Here is a 13,583-nt window from a genome sequence, read left to right as displayed (position 1 = left end):
GGAAGGACAGGATAAAATTGTAAAATAAATGTAGATCTAAATGAAGGCTCTGTACCCAACATAGGTGAACCCACCAGGTGAACACAAGTGAAGAAACATGGAAAACAAGCCGCTGCCTTTTCGCCAAGAAAGTACTGAAGAAAAGTGATAAATCAAAGTAGGAGGGAAACTTGACACAGAACAGAACAGGAAGGCAGTGGCAATGACAGACCAAAGGCTTGTTTCCATGGCTGATTGGACACCAGAAAAGATCCACCAAAAAAATAAGAAAAACACCAAACCACACCACAACGCCTCAGCGAAAATCCCAGGATCCCCACAACCCTAAACACCAGCAAGAGTGGAAGGGAACGCCAGGGGATCGGCGTCTCTGTTTCGTTTTTTACCTGGTAGGACAGTGAGCCAACCGGACTGGCTGACCTGACCGATATAATTGGACACTTGGCACGTATATTCACCAGAGTCCTCTTCTGTGACGTTGGTGAGCACAAGCACTTCCACGTCCGAGCTGTTTATGCCCGAACGCTAAGGGGCGCCGCAACGAGGGACAAAAACACACATATGGGAACCTGTTATAATCTCACTTACTCTTTAGAGGAAAAGGAGGGAGCACCACCCATTACATGGAATAAGATATATGAGAATATCTCCTGCAAGAATGAAGTGTTTTTGCATCTTCTCATTCTTTCGAAATCAGCTGCATCAAAACATTAAAGTTCCACCAAAAATAGGATAAGGATAAATACATGGGAAAAAATAGGCCTATTCAGGCAAAATGTAAACCGAGCCTACCTTCAACACCCGGACGTAGGGGAGTCCATCAGGACCGTAACGGCTGCCGTTCTTCATAATGTGCTGCAGCCACTGTATGTGAGGTTGAGCGTCACTGTAAACTTTGCAGATGAACTTAGCGTCCTCTCCGACTTGCACAGTGACGTTGGCTGGAAGGCCTGCCTGAAGAATGGGCCGGTGAGGAGAGCGTTCTGACAGATAGGAAGAAGAATGAGCATCATTATATTAGTATTTACCAAGGACACAACTGCGGTCTGTAAAGTCTTTTTGAATGAAGTTTTATCTTCACCAAGGCTGCATTTATATGCGCAAAATTATTGCTATTTAAAATAACTGTTTATATTTTAAAATGCAATTTATTTCAGTGATGCAAAGCTGAATTTTCAGCATCATTACTCCAGTACACTGATACATGATCCTTCAGAAATCATTCTAATATGTTGATTCGCTGCTCATTTCTTCTTACTATCAATGTTAAATGCTTAAAAAAAACATTTGTGGAAACTAGCCCAATCTGCATGGTAAGATAGTGAAACTATATGCGTACATGCAGTGTTTAGATCACCAAATCTACCGTCCTATTAGGCTGCTGTTAAGACTTCACTAAACAGAGGCTGTTGTGCTATCTCTGCTGATAAGGACTGAACAAACAGATGAAGAAAGGCAAAGTGGGGGGGGAATAAGACAGATGTACAGTGTCCACCATATATCAGTGGCAGTTCCTGCAGCGTTGGCGTATCAGAAACCTTCATTTCATTTCCTTTTTCCCCTTAGAAATGATCATACAAAATAAGAATGCTGAGATCTTTGTTTTCCAAAAGCCACAATAATGAGCAAACTTGTTTTGAGTAGCAAATACATGTGAAGTTTGTGAGAAGCTAAGTTTCCTATTATTTGAAAAAACTGACTGTTTATAGGGACATAGAATTTTCAGTGTTACTTTAGTATAATTATTTTTAATAGTTAGATTTTTTTTTTTATTTCTTTGCCACTATGTGCCGCTTTTTGAGCAGTAAACTAATGGTTTCCCCGGTAATGCTGCTTTATCAGGCATTACAGACATGATGAAATGAAAATGAGACCAATCGGACCAATCACTGTAGATTATCGACACGCAAAGGAGAGGTTTGGAAAAATGAATCGTTAAACAAATCCTTTGCGAGTCGTTGAGCAAGTAAGGTAAAAATAAGTGGTCAAAGTTAACTATAATAACACTGCTTTGGCCGTTAGAACTACTGCATCACGTTTTCCAAAGGAAAAGGAAAAAAAAATAACACAAACTAAACAGACGAAACCGCATTACAAACACACACCTCATTGTCTTCACAACACAACATTACTCTTGCCCTGTAATTGTGACACGTCTCCTGGTCCCCCGAAATACACAGACACACAGATGTGGAGAGGTCAACCTTCACAGACATGCAGGGAAGGTTTGTGGGAGAAGTAAGTGGATTTAGGATTGAGGGGCACAAGAGGGGACACAAGAAAAACTCAAAACAATTGTGCAAAGCAGAAACAGAGAGCAAAAGAAAGAGGGGTTGGGGTCAAGGGATGCAGAGTATAAAGGATGCCCAACAGATGGGCAGTGAAAAGAAAAGAAAAGAAAAGACAGACAGATGAAGAAGAACAGATGAGAAACAAAACGGTGGAGAGACAAACTTTGCCGACACAAAGATCTAAACCTTACAAATATATCCAAGCCTGGCAGAAAGTCTTCATTTGGAGATGCTAGCAAAGTATTTTAAACTGATTGTGTTTAGGGTTGGCTATCGAGAACTGGTTCCAAATTTCTAAGACTTGGAAGATTTGATAAGACAAGCAATTACAATTCAGCTTTGCGATTAAGGTGTGTGCATTTTATTGTGATTTTTAACTATTTAAGCATAAGAATATGGAAAAGGAAACTAAATCTGGCACTTGCGCACATTTTCTCCAAAGCATGCGCACAAAAATGTGAATTCGGAACTTTCTTTCAGATCGTATTGTGCTTAGATAAATACACAGAATCATAGGGCTGTGCAATTAATCGAAAAACTATTTTGGCCTCCAAGGATTATGAAAATACAATAATCGCGATAAAACGATTTTTGTGCCCCATCCTGCCCCCTCTCCAGTGCTGCACTTTTGTTCCTCCATAAAAGCCCGGTTTCACGTGCAAAGCATAAAATTACAGTGCATAAAAAGCATAAAGCATAAAAATACTTATGTAACGTGAAGTGCAAAATGGGACGTGCTTGATTTATTGAAGTATATTATATTTAGTAATGTTTTTAAAAGCGTGAAAGAGAACCTGCTCTGCTCCTCAGGAAGATAACGGAGCAGAACACGGACATCACAGGCTCAATGTGGGCGCCTAAATGGTAAAATACACACAAAAATTGTGAAAATGTGTTTAGTAATTATTCATGCATACCTTCGTCGGTCATGTAATAAATTAATGTAAAGAGTTGAGAATGAAATATGCATGTAACAGTAAATTCTGATCTGTGTGGCTCTTAAAGTGACAGCGGGCTAATATTCCTGCAGCAACTATGTGCTTAATATTAATCAAACGACAAAAAACGAATTCAAAATCACACACTGCTCTCGAGTGACAGACTTTTGTAGCTTTGATAAAAAACAAAGAAGGTTAATTCCTTCAGTGAAGATTTTTCTGTTGTTTATTCATTTCTGTGGTAGGCTGTTAGCTGCTTGACACTTGCATAAAAAAACATTAAAGCACAGTCTGTTTCATTTCATTTTTTTATTCTACTGAATTTGTCTTTTTTTATTACGGACAGTTTAATTGTTTTAAATAATTTTGAGGAATTTGTTTTATTTGCTTTGTTTATTTGTTACTAATAAGCTAGTTACTTAATACAGATTACAATATTGACCAAAATAATTTTGATTATGATTTTTGCCATAATCAAGACCGTCCTACAGAATTACGTTAAAATGTCCTTGTAAACACAGTAGGTTTTGTTTTAAGTGAATGCAAACATGTTTAGAATTATATTGGATTTGTGCATTAGGTCTTAAAGTGACAGCAGCGTAATATTCCTGCAGTTGTTTGTGCCTTTATTGTTTATCAAAAAACTCACTGAACTTGACTTAATAACTTTTATAACTTCAATAGGGATAAATCTATATTTCATTCTAAATAAACTATGCAGTGTTATTTTAAATTTTTTAAAGACTCATTATTTTACTTCTGTACCTCTTCAGTTTTACTTATTTGTGCTGTTGCTAATTTGTTTATTTGCTCTTATGCTGTTACTGACTGTTTACTTGTTTTAAATGATGTTTGAAATCTATATTAGTAAGTCTAGTTGTTTTTGCTGTGGCATTTTTGGTAAAAGAATAATCAAAAGTTCATTATGCAAGTATTCTTTAAGCTGTTGATTTTTTTTATGGTATTCAGCTGCAACAGAATGTTTTGCCAAAAAATGTTTGATATCTAAATGTTTAACCTTTATTATCTATACCTTATTGGAATCTAAACTGGTAATTGTGAAGAATCATAACCTGATTCGAACAGAATCAGAATCACTAAAAAATATTGTCACAATATTGCATACTCAAGTTTGTTAGCCACTACCCTTACCAAAAAAACAGTCCAAAAACCAAACTGAAACTAGGTTGAAGGTCAGATTCTCCTGTAAAATCCCATTGAGTCAACCACAAGTTAAGCCAAGTGCCAGTCGCTCTCCCGCATTCTCCACCAAATCACAATCGATCAATTACATCATTAGCCAGACATTTACAGGCTGCTCTGGCATCCTGAAGCAGGATTGTTGAACTCTAGATAACCTGCTGACTTAGCATACGTGGACCAAAAACAGTCAGGGAGGGGTTGCTTGGGCTGTGGCACAGGATTGGTTGAGAGAGAAATCAGGGTGGAGATGAACAAAGTTAATCTTGCCAACTAGGTCTGGGTGGTTTGAAAAGTCGATCAACAGAGATATTGCTGTATGCATGGATTATTATGCAGAAGATAGGTTTATATGGAATTCAGTGCAGAGAACTACTTCATATTATTTACACATGAACAAGATTAAGGTTAAATGCATGAAGTAATAAAAATCAAGATGAGTAAAAACTTAAATTGAATTATTGTGATTTATCTCCAAACTCTAGTGCCAGTGGTAGTGGATGGTGACCATGCGTCCTGAGCTTAAATATGTATATAATGTGTGCACAAATTGGTAGAAGAGGCTATTGTTGGAAGAGAGCTACAGCAGAAGTTTCTGGAATCTGGCCGACATCCACAATAAACAGCGATAATTAAGAGTCTTTTTGGCTCTTTTAAGTGTCAGCGCTTTGTACTTTGTCCAGCTCAGAAATGCAGGCCAGTTCAGACTGGCGCAACTTTCATTGACCTGTTCGATGGGTCAGCGAGACTCCTATTCTCTCCCCTGACCTTCTTTTTCTCATCTTGTCATTTTCACAGACTTCCCAGGTAGGTTCGTCTGACATTAAAGTGAAAAACAGCGGCATTATGCCTTCCTCTGCCTCTTTTCTCTCCTGCTTTCTCTGCGATGAGAGTATTAGACTGAGCCAGACACAAAAGGGCTTTAAGGCCATGCAATAAAACAGAAAAGAAAAACAGAGACCCTCTGAAAGACTGCTTTTACTTAACCCAGAACAGGGGCCCTAAATAGGGAGCGTGTAACATATATGTGATTAAGCCTGGTGTGTCTGCGTTTTGTACGTGTGTGCATGTTCTTGGGTGTGTGCAAGTAAAAATATAGTTTGGTTCTGAAGTTTAGATGAGGCAGTTCTACTCACACGATAAACTAGTGCAGACAGCTGTGAATTAAAGGGACAGTTGAAAATGAATCTTTCCAAAGCTGCATTATAGCATAGACACATGCACAATACATACAATAACACCATGTATGGCTTTAGAAGACTTGAAATATAGCTCACATTTCATATGGAAGAGAAAATAAGTGGTCAATCAATGCTAATTTTTAATGACTACTGGCAATGATTTGATAATATTTTAAGTTTAGTAAGGATGCATTCAATTGTTTAAAAGTGAGAGTATAGTCATTTTAAAGTTTCCTCTTTCAGATAAATGCTTTTTAAAACTTTCTATTTGTCTAAGAAAACATATTTTCCACAAAGATATGAAGGGACATATAAGCACAACTGCTTTCAACATTGACGATAGTTAAAAATGTTTCTTAAGTAGAAAAACCGCATATTAGAATGATTTCTGAAGGATCATGTGACACTGAAGACTGTAATGATGCTGAAAATTTACCTGCGCATCACAGAAATAAATGATATTTTAAAATATATTCACATAGAACAGCCATTTTAAATATATATACAAACACACACACACACACACACATATATTCTCACAACGGCAAAATGGCATCTGTTTTATCAGCCATGCCAACATATAGATCTATTAATATGTAAATAATGACATCATTTTCTTTCTTCTTTTTTTAATACACACTCACACTTTATTTGCTCTGCTGACCAGTGTCCAAATCAGACAAGTATCTAAACACATGTAAACAGGACTCACCTACTACATCCAGCGTGTAGGTGTGATTGATGGATCCGTAAGCGTTCTCCACCACGCAGGTGTAGTTTCCTTTATCAGAGGGGACGACGCTCTCCATGATTAGAGTCCAGTGCTGGAGTCGGAGCTGAGCGGGACAAATAAAAAACAAACTTAGTACAACAGAACACATTCTGATAAGTTTAGTCACTTGTTTACGCCCAGTTAACATAGCCAAATACAGGTGGTTGGTTTTGTTATTCATCTCAAATAAAACTCCAGGTTTAGTCAAGCGTCTATTATCCTCAATTTCACACCTGTGTGTGACGTCTTACAAAATGAAGGGCGAATCTGACAGCAGCACTGACTGAACAAACAAGAGAGAGAGAAATTGGCCTAGAATTCGAGGGTTTTTCGAGCAAGAGCACCATGGGAAAAGTAATATTGCTGTGCGGACAGACGAGCGAGCTCCCACCCCCACCCCAGGAATGCAGCTCTCGTGACTGCAGGCCACGAAATCCAGTGTCTCTTCCATGGAGACTTTCAGTCCACAACCCTCGGCCTTCTGAGACCCTTCAAATGACAGCAAAATAAGGGTTCATCCACCTGAGGAACGCTAACAATAAACCATAATCTCGCTTATTTTATGAAACATTTTTGGCTTATTCTGACTAAATTAGATTTTTTTCATGAAGATTTGTATAGTATATTCTAAAATGCAATACTATAGTTAGGCTTAACTAAAACTCAAATCGGAAAATACGCTTTCATTAAAATATATAACACAGATATAAAACTATATAGATACATTTAAAAGCTAAAACTAATAAAATGATAAAAATGCAACAATTACTAAAACTTTAACTAAAATTTACATGAAAGCAGAAAACTATAAAAATGTAATCCAATTAAAAAACAAAAACTATAAAAGTACCTCAATCAAGCTAAAATAACCTCTTTATCTTTGATGACATTTTCATTTTTTTATGTTTAAAAAGCATATATTTTAAAATTTATTATTGTTATTATTACAATCAGAATTAAAATTAAATCACATTTTATCATTAATAAACCAGTTGTTAGTTGTCATGAGTTTCATTAAAATGTTTCATCTGATCAATTAAGGTTCTTCATAATAAACGGTCATTTGAGTCTGGATTATCAAATGAAGCAGTTCTTGGTCCTGTAGTCAGACACTGACTCATATCTGAGTCTTCAGATCAATCGAGCATGAGCAGCTCAGTCATTAGTGACCTTCTGTGTGGATCAGCTGGGTTTTCAGAGAGGGAAGTGCAAACAGACACTGATCGGGGTACATCGGCCAATCGCCTCGCGCATCTATTACACTTTAACCAAGAGTCAGTGCTTCGCCAGCTGTTTCATGCCTACAATTTAGACTCATGTGGATCTGCATGTATAAAGAAAATACTTAAATGTAACCATTTTGCTTTCTTAATAGCTCTAGTTTTTAAGCATTAATAAATTTACAATGATGAGTTGCATATCTCATACAGCACGAGTCGAGATTTCTTACCTTGTAACCGCCCATGCGGTCCTCCTGTTTGAAGGGTTTTCCGTTTTTTAGCCAGCGCATTTCAGGCTTGGGATTTCCTGCCGCCGCGCACCGAAACTTCACAGTGTTGGCCGCGGGGACGGCATGCAGCTTCTTCTCCATCTTATCCGGCGAAGTCCAATATGGCACCACTGCAGGAAAGAAGAAGAAATGACAAACATTTGCATCATCCAAATATCAATATGTTGCAGTGCACTATGTATTTCTTTGATGTGTTGAAGCCTTTAAGATTACATGCAGCTTTGATATGCATCACATAAAACCTCCATGCAAACTGGAGATGTATTTTTTATCTACGCCTCCTCTCTTATCTGCTTTCAGCCTTTCATAGATCAGCCCCTGACATTTACAGTGTGTTTTCTATATCTATGTTTATGGAAAAACTTAGGATCAAAGCCAGAAACAGTAGCTTTTGGATAGTACAGTAGATGAATCAGTTTGGATTGTACAATACACCGAAGATGAATCGCTAAACATGACTTTTAGTTCAAAAGACCAGTATTAGTCATATAAAAAATCATTTCAAAATCAAAATTGCAATATGACCTTGTGCGACTGCTAAATCAATCAGCAATTTTTGAAATGTATTTATTTATTGTGCAGTGAAGGCGGTCTTGTTATTGTAAACTATTTGAAATTGAAATAGCATTCAATTAAAAAATGCATTTAATAAGTGGACAAAAAAACTCAAAATTACAAAAAGGCTTAAAACAAAAATAAATAAAAAAGCATGGCAAGTAAGTGAAATAAAGTAAGTTGAAGTACTAAAATTACAAAAATTCAAAAAGATTTAGCCTGCTATTTTTGTCCTGCATGCCATGTGTGGGACTCCGTACATTAAATCTATATAGAAAAATAAAATAAAAATCTATTCAAAATGTACAACTTCAACTAAAATGAAAACTGAATACAGCACATAAAAAATGCCAAAGGACACTGATTCAATGACAGAAATGGCAAATAAATCCGAAGTCCATTTTAATTCAACCCCAATATCCCAAAAGAAATGCATCATTGCGAAGAGAGAGAAAGCAGGAGCCCGTCTGAATCTCAGCAAGGGGAAACAGGAAGGCATGACCACAGATGCAAATCGAAACAGTTATTCACACTCGCAGCACTGCATGACTGCACCGCCCATCTGCTTAATGGAACCCTGACACTCACAGTGAGTGGCTTAAATAAAAACATATTCCCATTTGCTCTGAAAACACACAAGAGAAAGAAGAATAAAACAAGTCAGTCCAAAAGCACAGCGGCTTGCCAAGAAGGAACTGGACCATCACGTCCAATCTCTTTTGTGCGACAGACATGCTAACCGGAAGGTTGCAAACGACTTGATATCAGACGTGTAAACAGACATCTTCCCCTCAGCGTGAAGGCATGATAATTGGTTTTCAACTCAACCCTTTTCTTCAACATCTATCTGTCCGTCTGTTTTCTTTCCCCACCACCCAACTTTTTCATCTCACCTCGTGGGAATTCTTTCGTAACGGTCGTTCTCTTTGACCTCAGTGCCCTGGCGGACAGCAGACTACATGTCTGTAAGCCCGACTCCTTTTAACTTTGTAAACGGTTCAGGTTTTTATTGAGAAAACAAAAATGGGAGTGACCCTCAGACATTGGGGCAGTAGGGTCGGATGTCCTGGGAAACCCCAAAACAGGTGACCTCCAGATGGACTGACCATTGAACCTTTATTGACGTTTTTATTCAAAAACTCCGCGACTATCAACAAATACCACCGGTATCTGCAAAAATCTATCAGTAAACAGAAACACTGAGACATCCCAGCAGCCAATTCCATCAAATTACACAGAGAAAGAAAAAACATGCAAACCAGACCTTTAGACTTTAAACAATCCCAGTGTTGTCTTCTCCAGCACATCTCATTCAAAGGGAAAACATCTCACAAATAAAGGAAACTTTCTCGTGAGAGGGGGAAAAATTGGTGTTTTTGTTGAGGCCCCTTTACACAGAAATATCAAAGAGTTCTGAGTGGTTCAGCTGGGCACAAATCCAACCCACTGAGCCCGAAACCACCCCAGGCACAATGCTAAACACCCCTCCATCCCAACCCCAATCCCCCCACACCCGCCTCAGCTCCACTCGTACGCGGCCAAAGGCTAGACCTCCAAAGATTACACAGAAAAGTGTTGGTGCCGATCCAAACCAGAACCCATTATCTGGAAGACCTCGCTCCACCCCTCTTTCCAGCAACTCTCTTTAATATTTAGTTTTGCACAACTGAAAACAGATTCTGGTGGGTATGGGGCTCGTTTAAACAGAGAAAATGCAGTCAATATCCTTTCCTCACCTGTCACGGCTTCATTTTCACATAAAGTTCTCGAAAATGTAAAGCGATTTGGGTTAACCATGAAAAAAAACAAACAAAAACAAATACATATATTACTGAAAGAGTGAATCCTGAAACTTGGCATTTTTGATCTTCCCAAAGTCAATGGGTTTTTAGCCTGAAATAAGGTCTGTGGTTAATACAAGCTCAAGATATTGTCCTGTTTTATTTTACAACATAAAATACATTGGTAATACCCCATTCGTGACTTTTTTTCGTGGTTTTATGCATCTTGAAAAAGATGAATAGGGTGACTTCAGAATGTGACTATGGAAGTTGTTGGATAAATTAAACATCATTATGTTGAACTCGTGAAACTCACTAGTCGCTTTTACAGCTTTGTAGTGTTTATAATCAGGCTCTTCCAAACTATTCTAACTTTCCAACTAGTAGATTTTTAAGGACTTAAAGAGTTGTAGTGTAGAAATGTAGTGGTGGGGACGATAAAGTTGTGCATCTGGTGTAGTTTGTTTATAGAGTAGTTTTAGCTTTTTACCTCTGGCCATTGTATTTAGGCTTTAAAATTCATACAAGTTGTGTTCATTTGTGAAGATTATCATAATGGGAAAAAAATGGAAGAATCATAAACTTTTGTCGGTCACACAGCTTATTTTCTGCAGTAATCTAGAAGCCAATGGAAAAAGTACTTGGCTTTTTGTCGAGAGAACCAGTTAACTTTAGGAGTTTGCCTACAAAAAAACTAACTAAAATATTAACAAGATTTTTAATGCACCTCAGGTCTTTCCCTTTTACCATTCTTAGAGAAAAGCCCAATTCAAAACACATCTCTTAGCCGGTAATTTACAGACAAGCCTCTTATGGACCTGAGAAGTGGAGAGCACAAAGAAGAAGGAAAGAGAACGCCTGGAATTCTGGGAATGTGTCTGTGCTGGAATTGCTTGGTGATATAGTTAACATCAGACTCCACAGCAGGCTTGTCCTATCAGTAACAAAAGTAGCAAAAAACAATACCTGTGCTAATATAAAAACAGTATGCCAACCGTGTTGCATTTAAATTCAACATCGGAAATACAAGTGCATTTCACATGGTACTCTGTGACAACTGGTGTTCGGCCCCCGGTCCCGATACTCACGCATTTGCTCGCCGTCCACCCCGACATCTTCCGATCGCTCCGTGTCGTCCTCATCATCACCGGATGAAATGGCATCTGCAGAGAGTACCGGGAATACTGTAACCAAGCTTTGTTTCTTCTGCCTGTCACACACGTCCATCATTAATCAACTATTTGCTCTTTTTAACATATTAACATTGCTGAACACTGCTCATCCAGTCAGAACTTTAAGTAAAGTTTTAGAGTACAAGAAAATAGTATTACTTCTACTATTTGGCGTCTTTATTTTTGTAACTCAAGTCTTAAAAATGTGAACCTGTTTTAGCCATAACTTGTCATTCATTTGTTATGAATAATCATTGTGTTAATGCAAATTCAAAGAAAAATAAAGGAGACAAAGAATACAATAATTACTGTATTAGTTTGACTGATTGAATAAAATATTTATTGATAAATATATTTATATAATTAATTTAGAAATTAATAAACTAATTCAAAATATATGTTTGTGTGTGTGCATATATACAAGTATTTTTCGAAATATAAATTAATTTATTAAAAAATATACAAATATATATAAAATGTATATATAGAAATGTGAATATTTTTTAATAAATAAATGTACATTTCAAAATAAAATATGTAGCAAAAATAACTGTAATGTTTCATTTAATGTTACTGTGAGATAAGATTGTGTCATAATAACCCAGAGCAACTATGAATGCTAGCTAGAAAACTGTCAAAAAGATGAAAAATTTTGAAAATATTTTACCTTGATGTGTTAAATCAGAAAAAATGTCTGTATAACTCAATGAAAAAAGTGTAAGACATAAGCTACAATCAGAAATATCAACTAAACTAATCTTAATACTCAATTTACAGAGCCTACGAATGCTATGAAAACAATACAAACAAATATCAAACTCAGGACGTAAATCCGAAAGCTGCATGCAAAGTCATTTTAAAGACTACATCTTCCACTGCATTGCAAACTGTAAAAATGCAATGAAAACAGACAAACAGAACCATTCAGTTCAGGCAGATGCGGCGTGCGAAGACTCATCTACGAATATCAAATTCGTAGTCTCATTCAGTAGATGGCGCCACCTGTGGTAGACAAGCGTCTCACCTGTAACGTTTACGATGAAGCAAAGTGTGTCACTGGCCCGGGAGCCCGCGGCACTGCACGCATACAGGCCCGAGTCCTTTTGGGTGGCGTCGCGGATCTGTAACCACTCTTGATCTATGAGCGTGCGGTTGTCAGGGCCCAGTGAGGAGCCGTCTTTGGTCCAGACGATGGCGGCCGCCTCGGGCAGTGGGCAGTTGAGCTTGAGCAGTTCACCCGGGTGCACCGAGCACAGGGTGGGCTTAGAGTTTTGGTTTTTGGTTGGAGGCTCTGCAGAGCGAAGGGGAAAAGAGAGGAGGGCAGGAGGAAAGGGATGACAGGGTGCACAGAGAAAGAGAAAGAGTGTAAGATGAAAAACACTGCACCAAAATAACATCCCTAGAGTGACTAGTGTGGAGAAGAGGCTTCAATTAAATGAACAGTTCACCCAAAAGTTAAAAAATCCCAAATACAGACACCTCAGAGCATCCCATTAGCTGTGAATTGTGTATACAGAGCATTTCTGGAAGCATTCAGCTGTACCAGTGGAAAAAAAGTGTGGCGTTAGCAGTGCACGGACATGAAAGAGGTGCCAGACGAGAAATAGAGCTCAATATTTGTTCATTTCATAAACAGAGCCTTCGGTTTTCCTTTCCATGTCATTTCAACCTCGACCTCACGCATTAGAATTAAGCCTGTTATTGCCAGTTTATTCCATTAACTTTAATCATGCTCTACATGACTATATTGCCTAGCCAAACACTAAGGAATGCCACAAGAATGCCAACTGTCAGGTGAAAGAATGCCAAGAAGGTGCCAAAGTGAGGCACACTAAAACAGAAAAATCAAAGGCTTGATTACAGACTGAAATAAGGTGGCATGAGCATAAAGGGCGGATAAAACCAGTGTCAAATGCAGGAGTGCACATCACTAATGCTTTCCATATAGTGTCAGTACAAATATTTAGTTAATTTTACATAATATTCTATAAAATCATGTTGAAAACCTTGTTTACATGGATATACTTATACTTTTTTTGGTATATTATAAAACCTATATCAGCTGACTTCTAGTTATGTGAAGCAAAACATACCAACTATATCCATTTCAATTCACCTGAGATTGCACTGAGAGCAAAGCCAAGATGAACAGAAATCAAACGCCCCAATCAGGTCAGAATGAG

General features: G+C 37.8%; 1 protein-coding gene across 6 annotated transcripts in view; it reads right to left on the bottom strand.

Moving 5' to 3' along the window:
- LOC132156748 (fibroblast growth factor receptor 2) overlaps nucleotides 1-13,583 on the bottom strand; it is a 47,471-nt gene that overhangs the window by 23,964 nt on the left and 9,924 nt on the right. For 2 of the 6 annotated variants that reach the window (XM_059565749.1, XM_059565748.1), the window contains exons 3-8: nucleotides 12,425-12,691; nucleotides 11,317-11,391; nucleotides 7,833-8,002; nucleotides 6,323-6,446; nucleotides 793-983; nucleotides 387-525 (exon numbers count right to left, since the gene is read on the bottom strand). In XM_059565749.1, coding sequence (XP_059421732.1) covers nucleotides 387-525; nucleotides 793-983; nucleotides 6,323-6,446; nucleotides 7,833-8,002; nucleotides 11,317-11,391; nucleotides 12,425-12,691 — 966 coding nt within the window. The remainder of the gene's footprint in view (nucleotides 1-386; nucleotides 526-792; nucleotides 984-6,322; nucleotides 6,447-7,832; nucleotides 8,003-11,316; nucleotides 11,392-12,424; nucleotides 12,692-13,583) is intronic. The other 4 variants (XM_059565747.1, XM_059565746.1, XM_059565750.1 and 1 more) reach the window with 3 other exon arrangements.

Source organism: Carassius carassius, chromosome 14 (assembly GCF_963082965.1).
Source record: "Carassius carassius chromosome 14, fCarCar2.1, whole genome shotgun sequence".
In the NCBI taxonomy this organism is placed as follows: Eukaryota; Metazoa; Chordata; class Actinopteri; order Cypriniformes; family Cyprinidae; genus Carassius; species Carassius carassius.
Note: the sequence above shows the minus strand (reverse complement) of the source record. Positions and strands in the feature narration are given on the sequence as shown.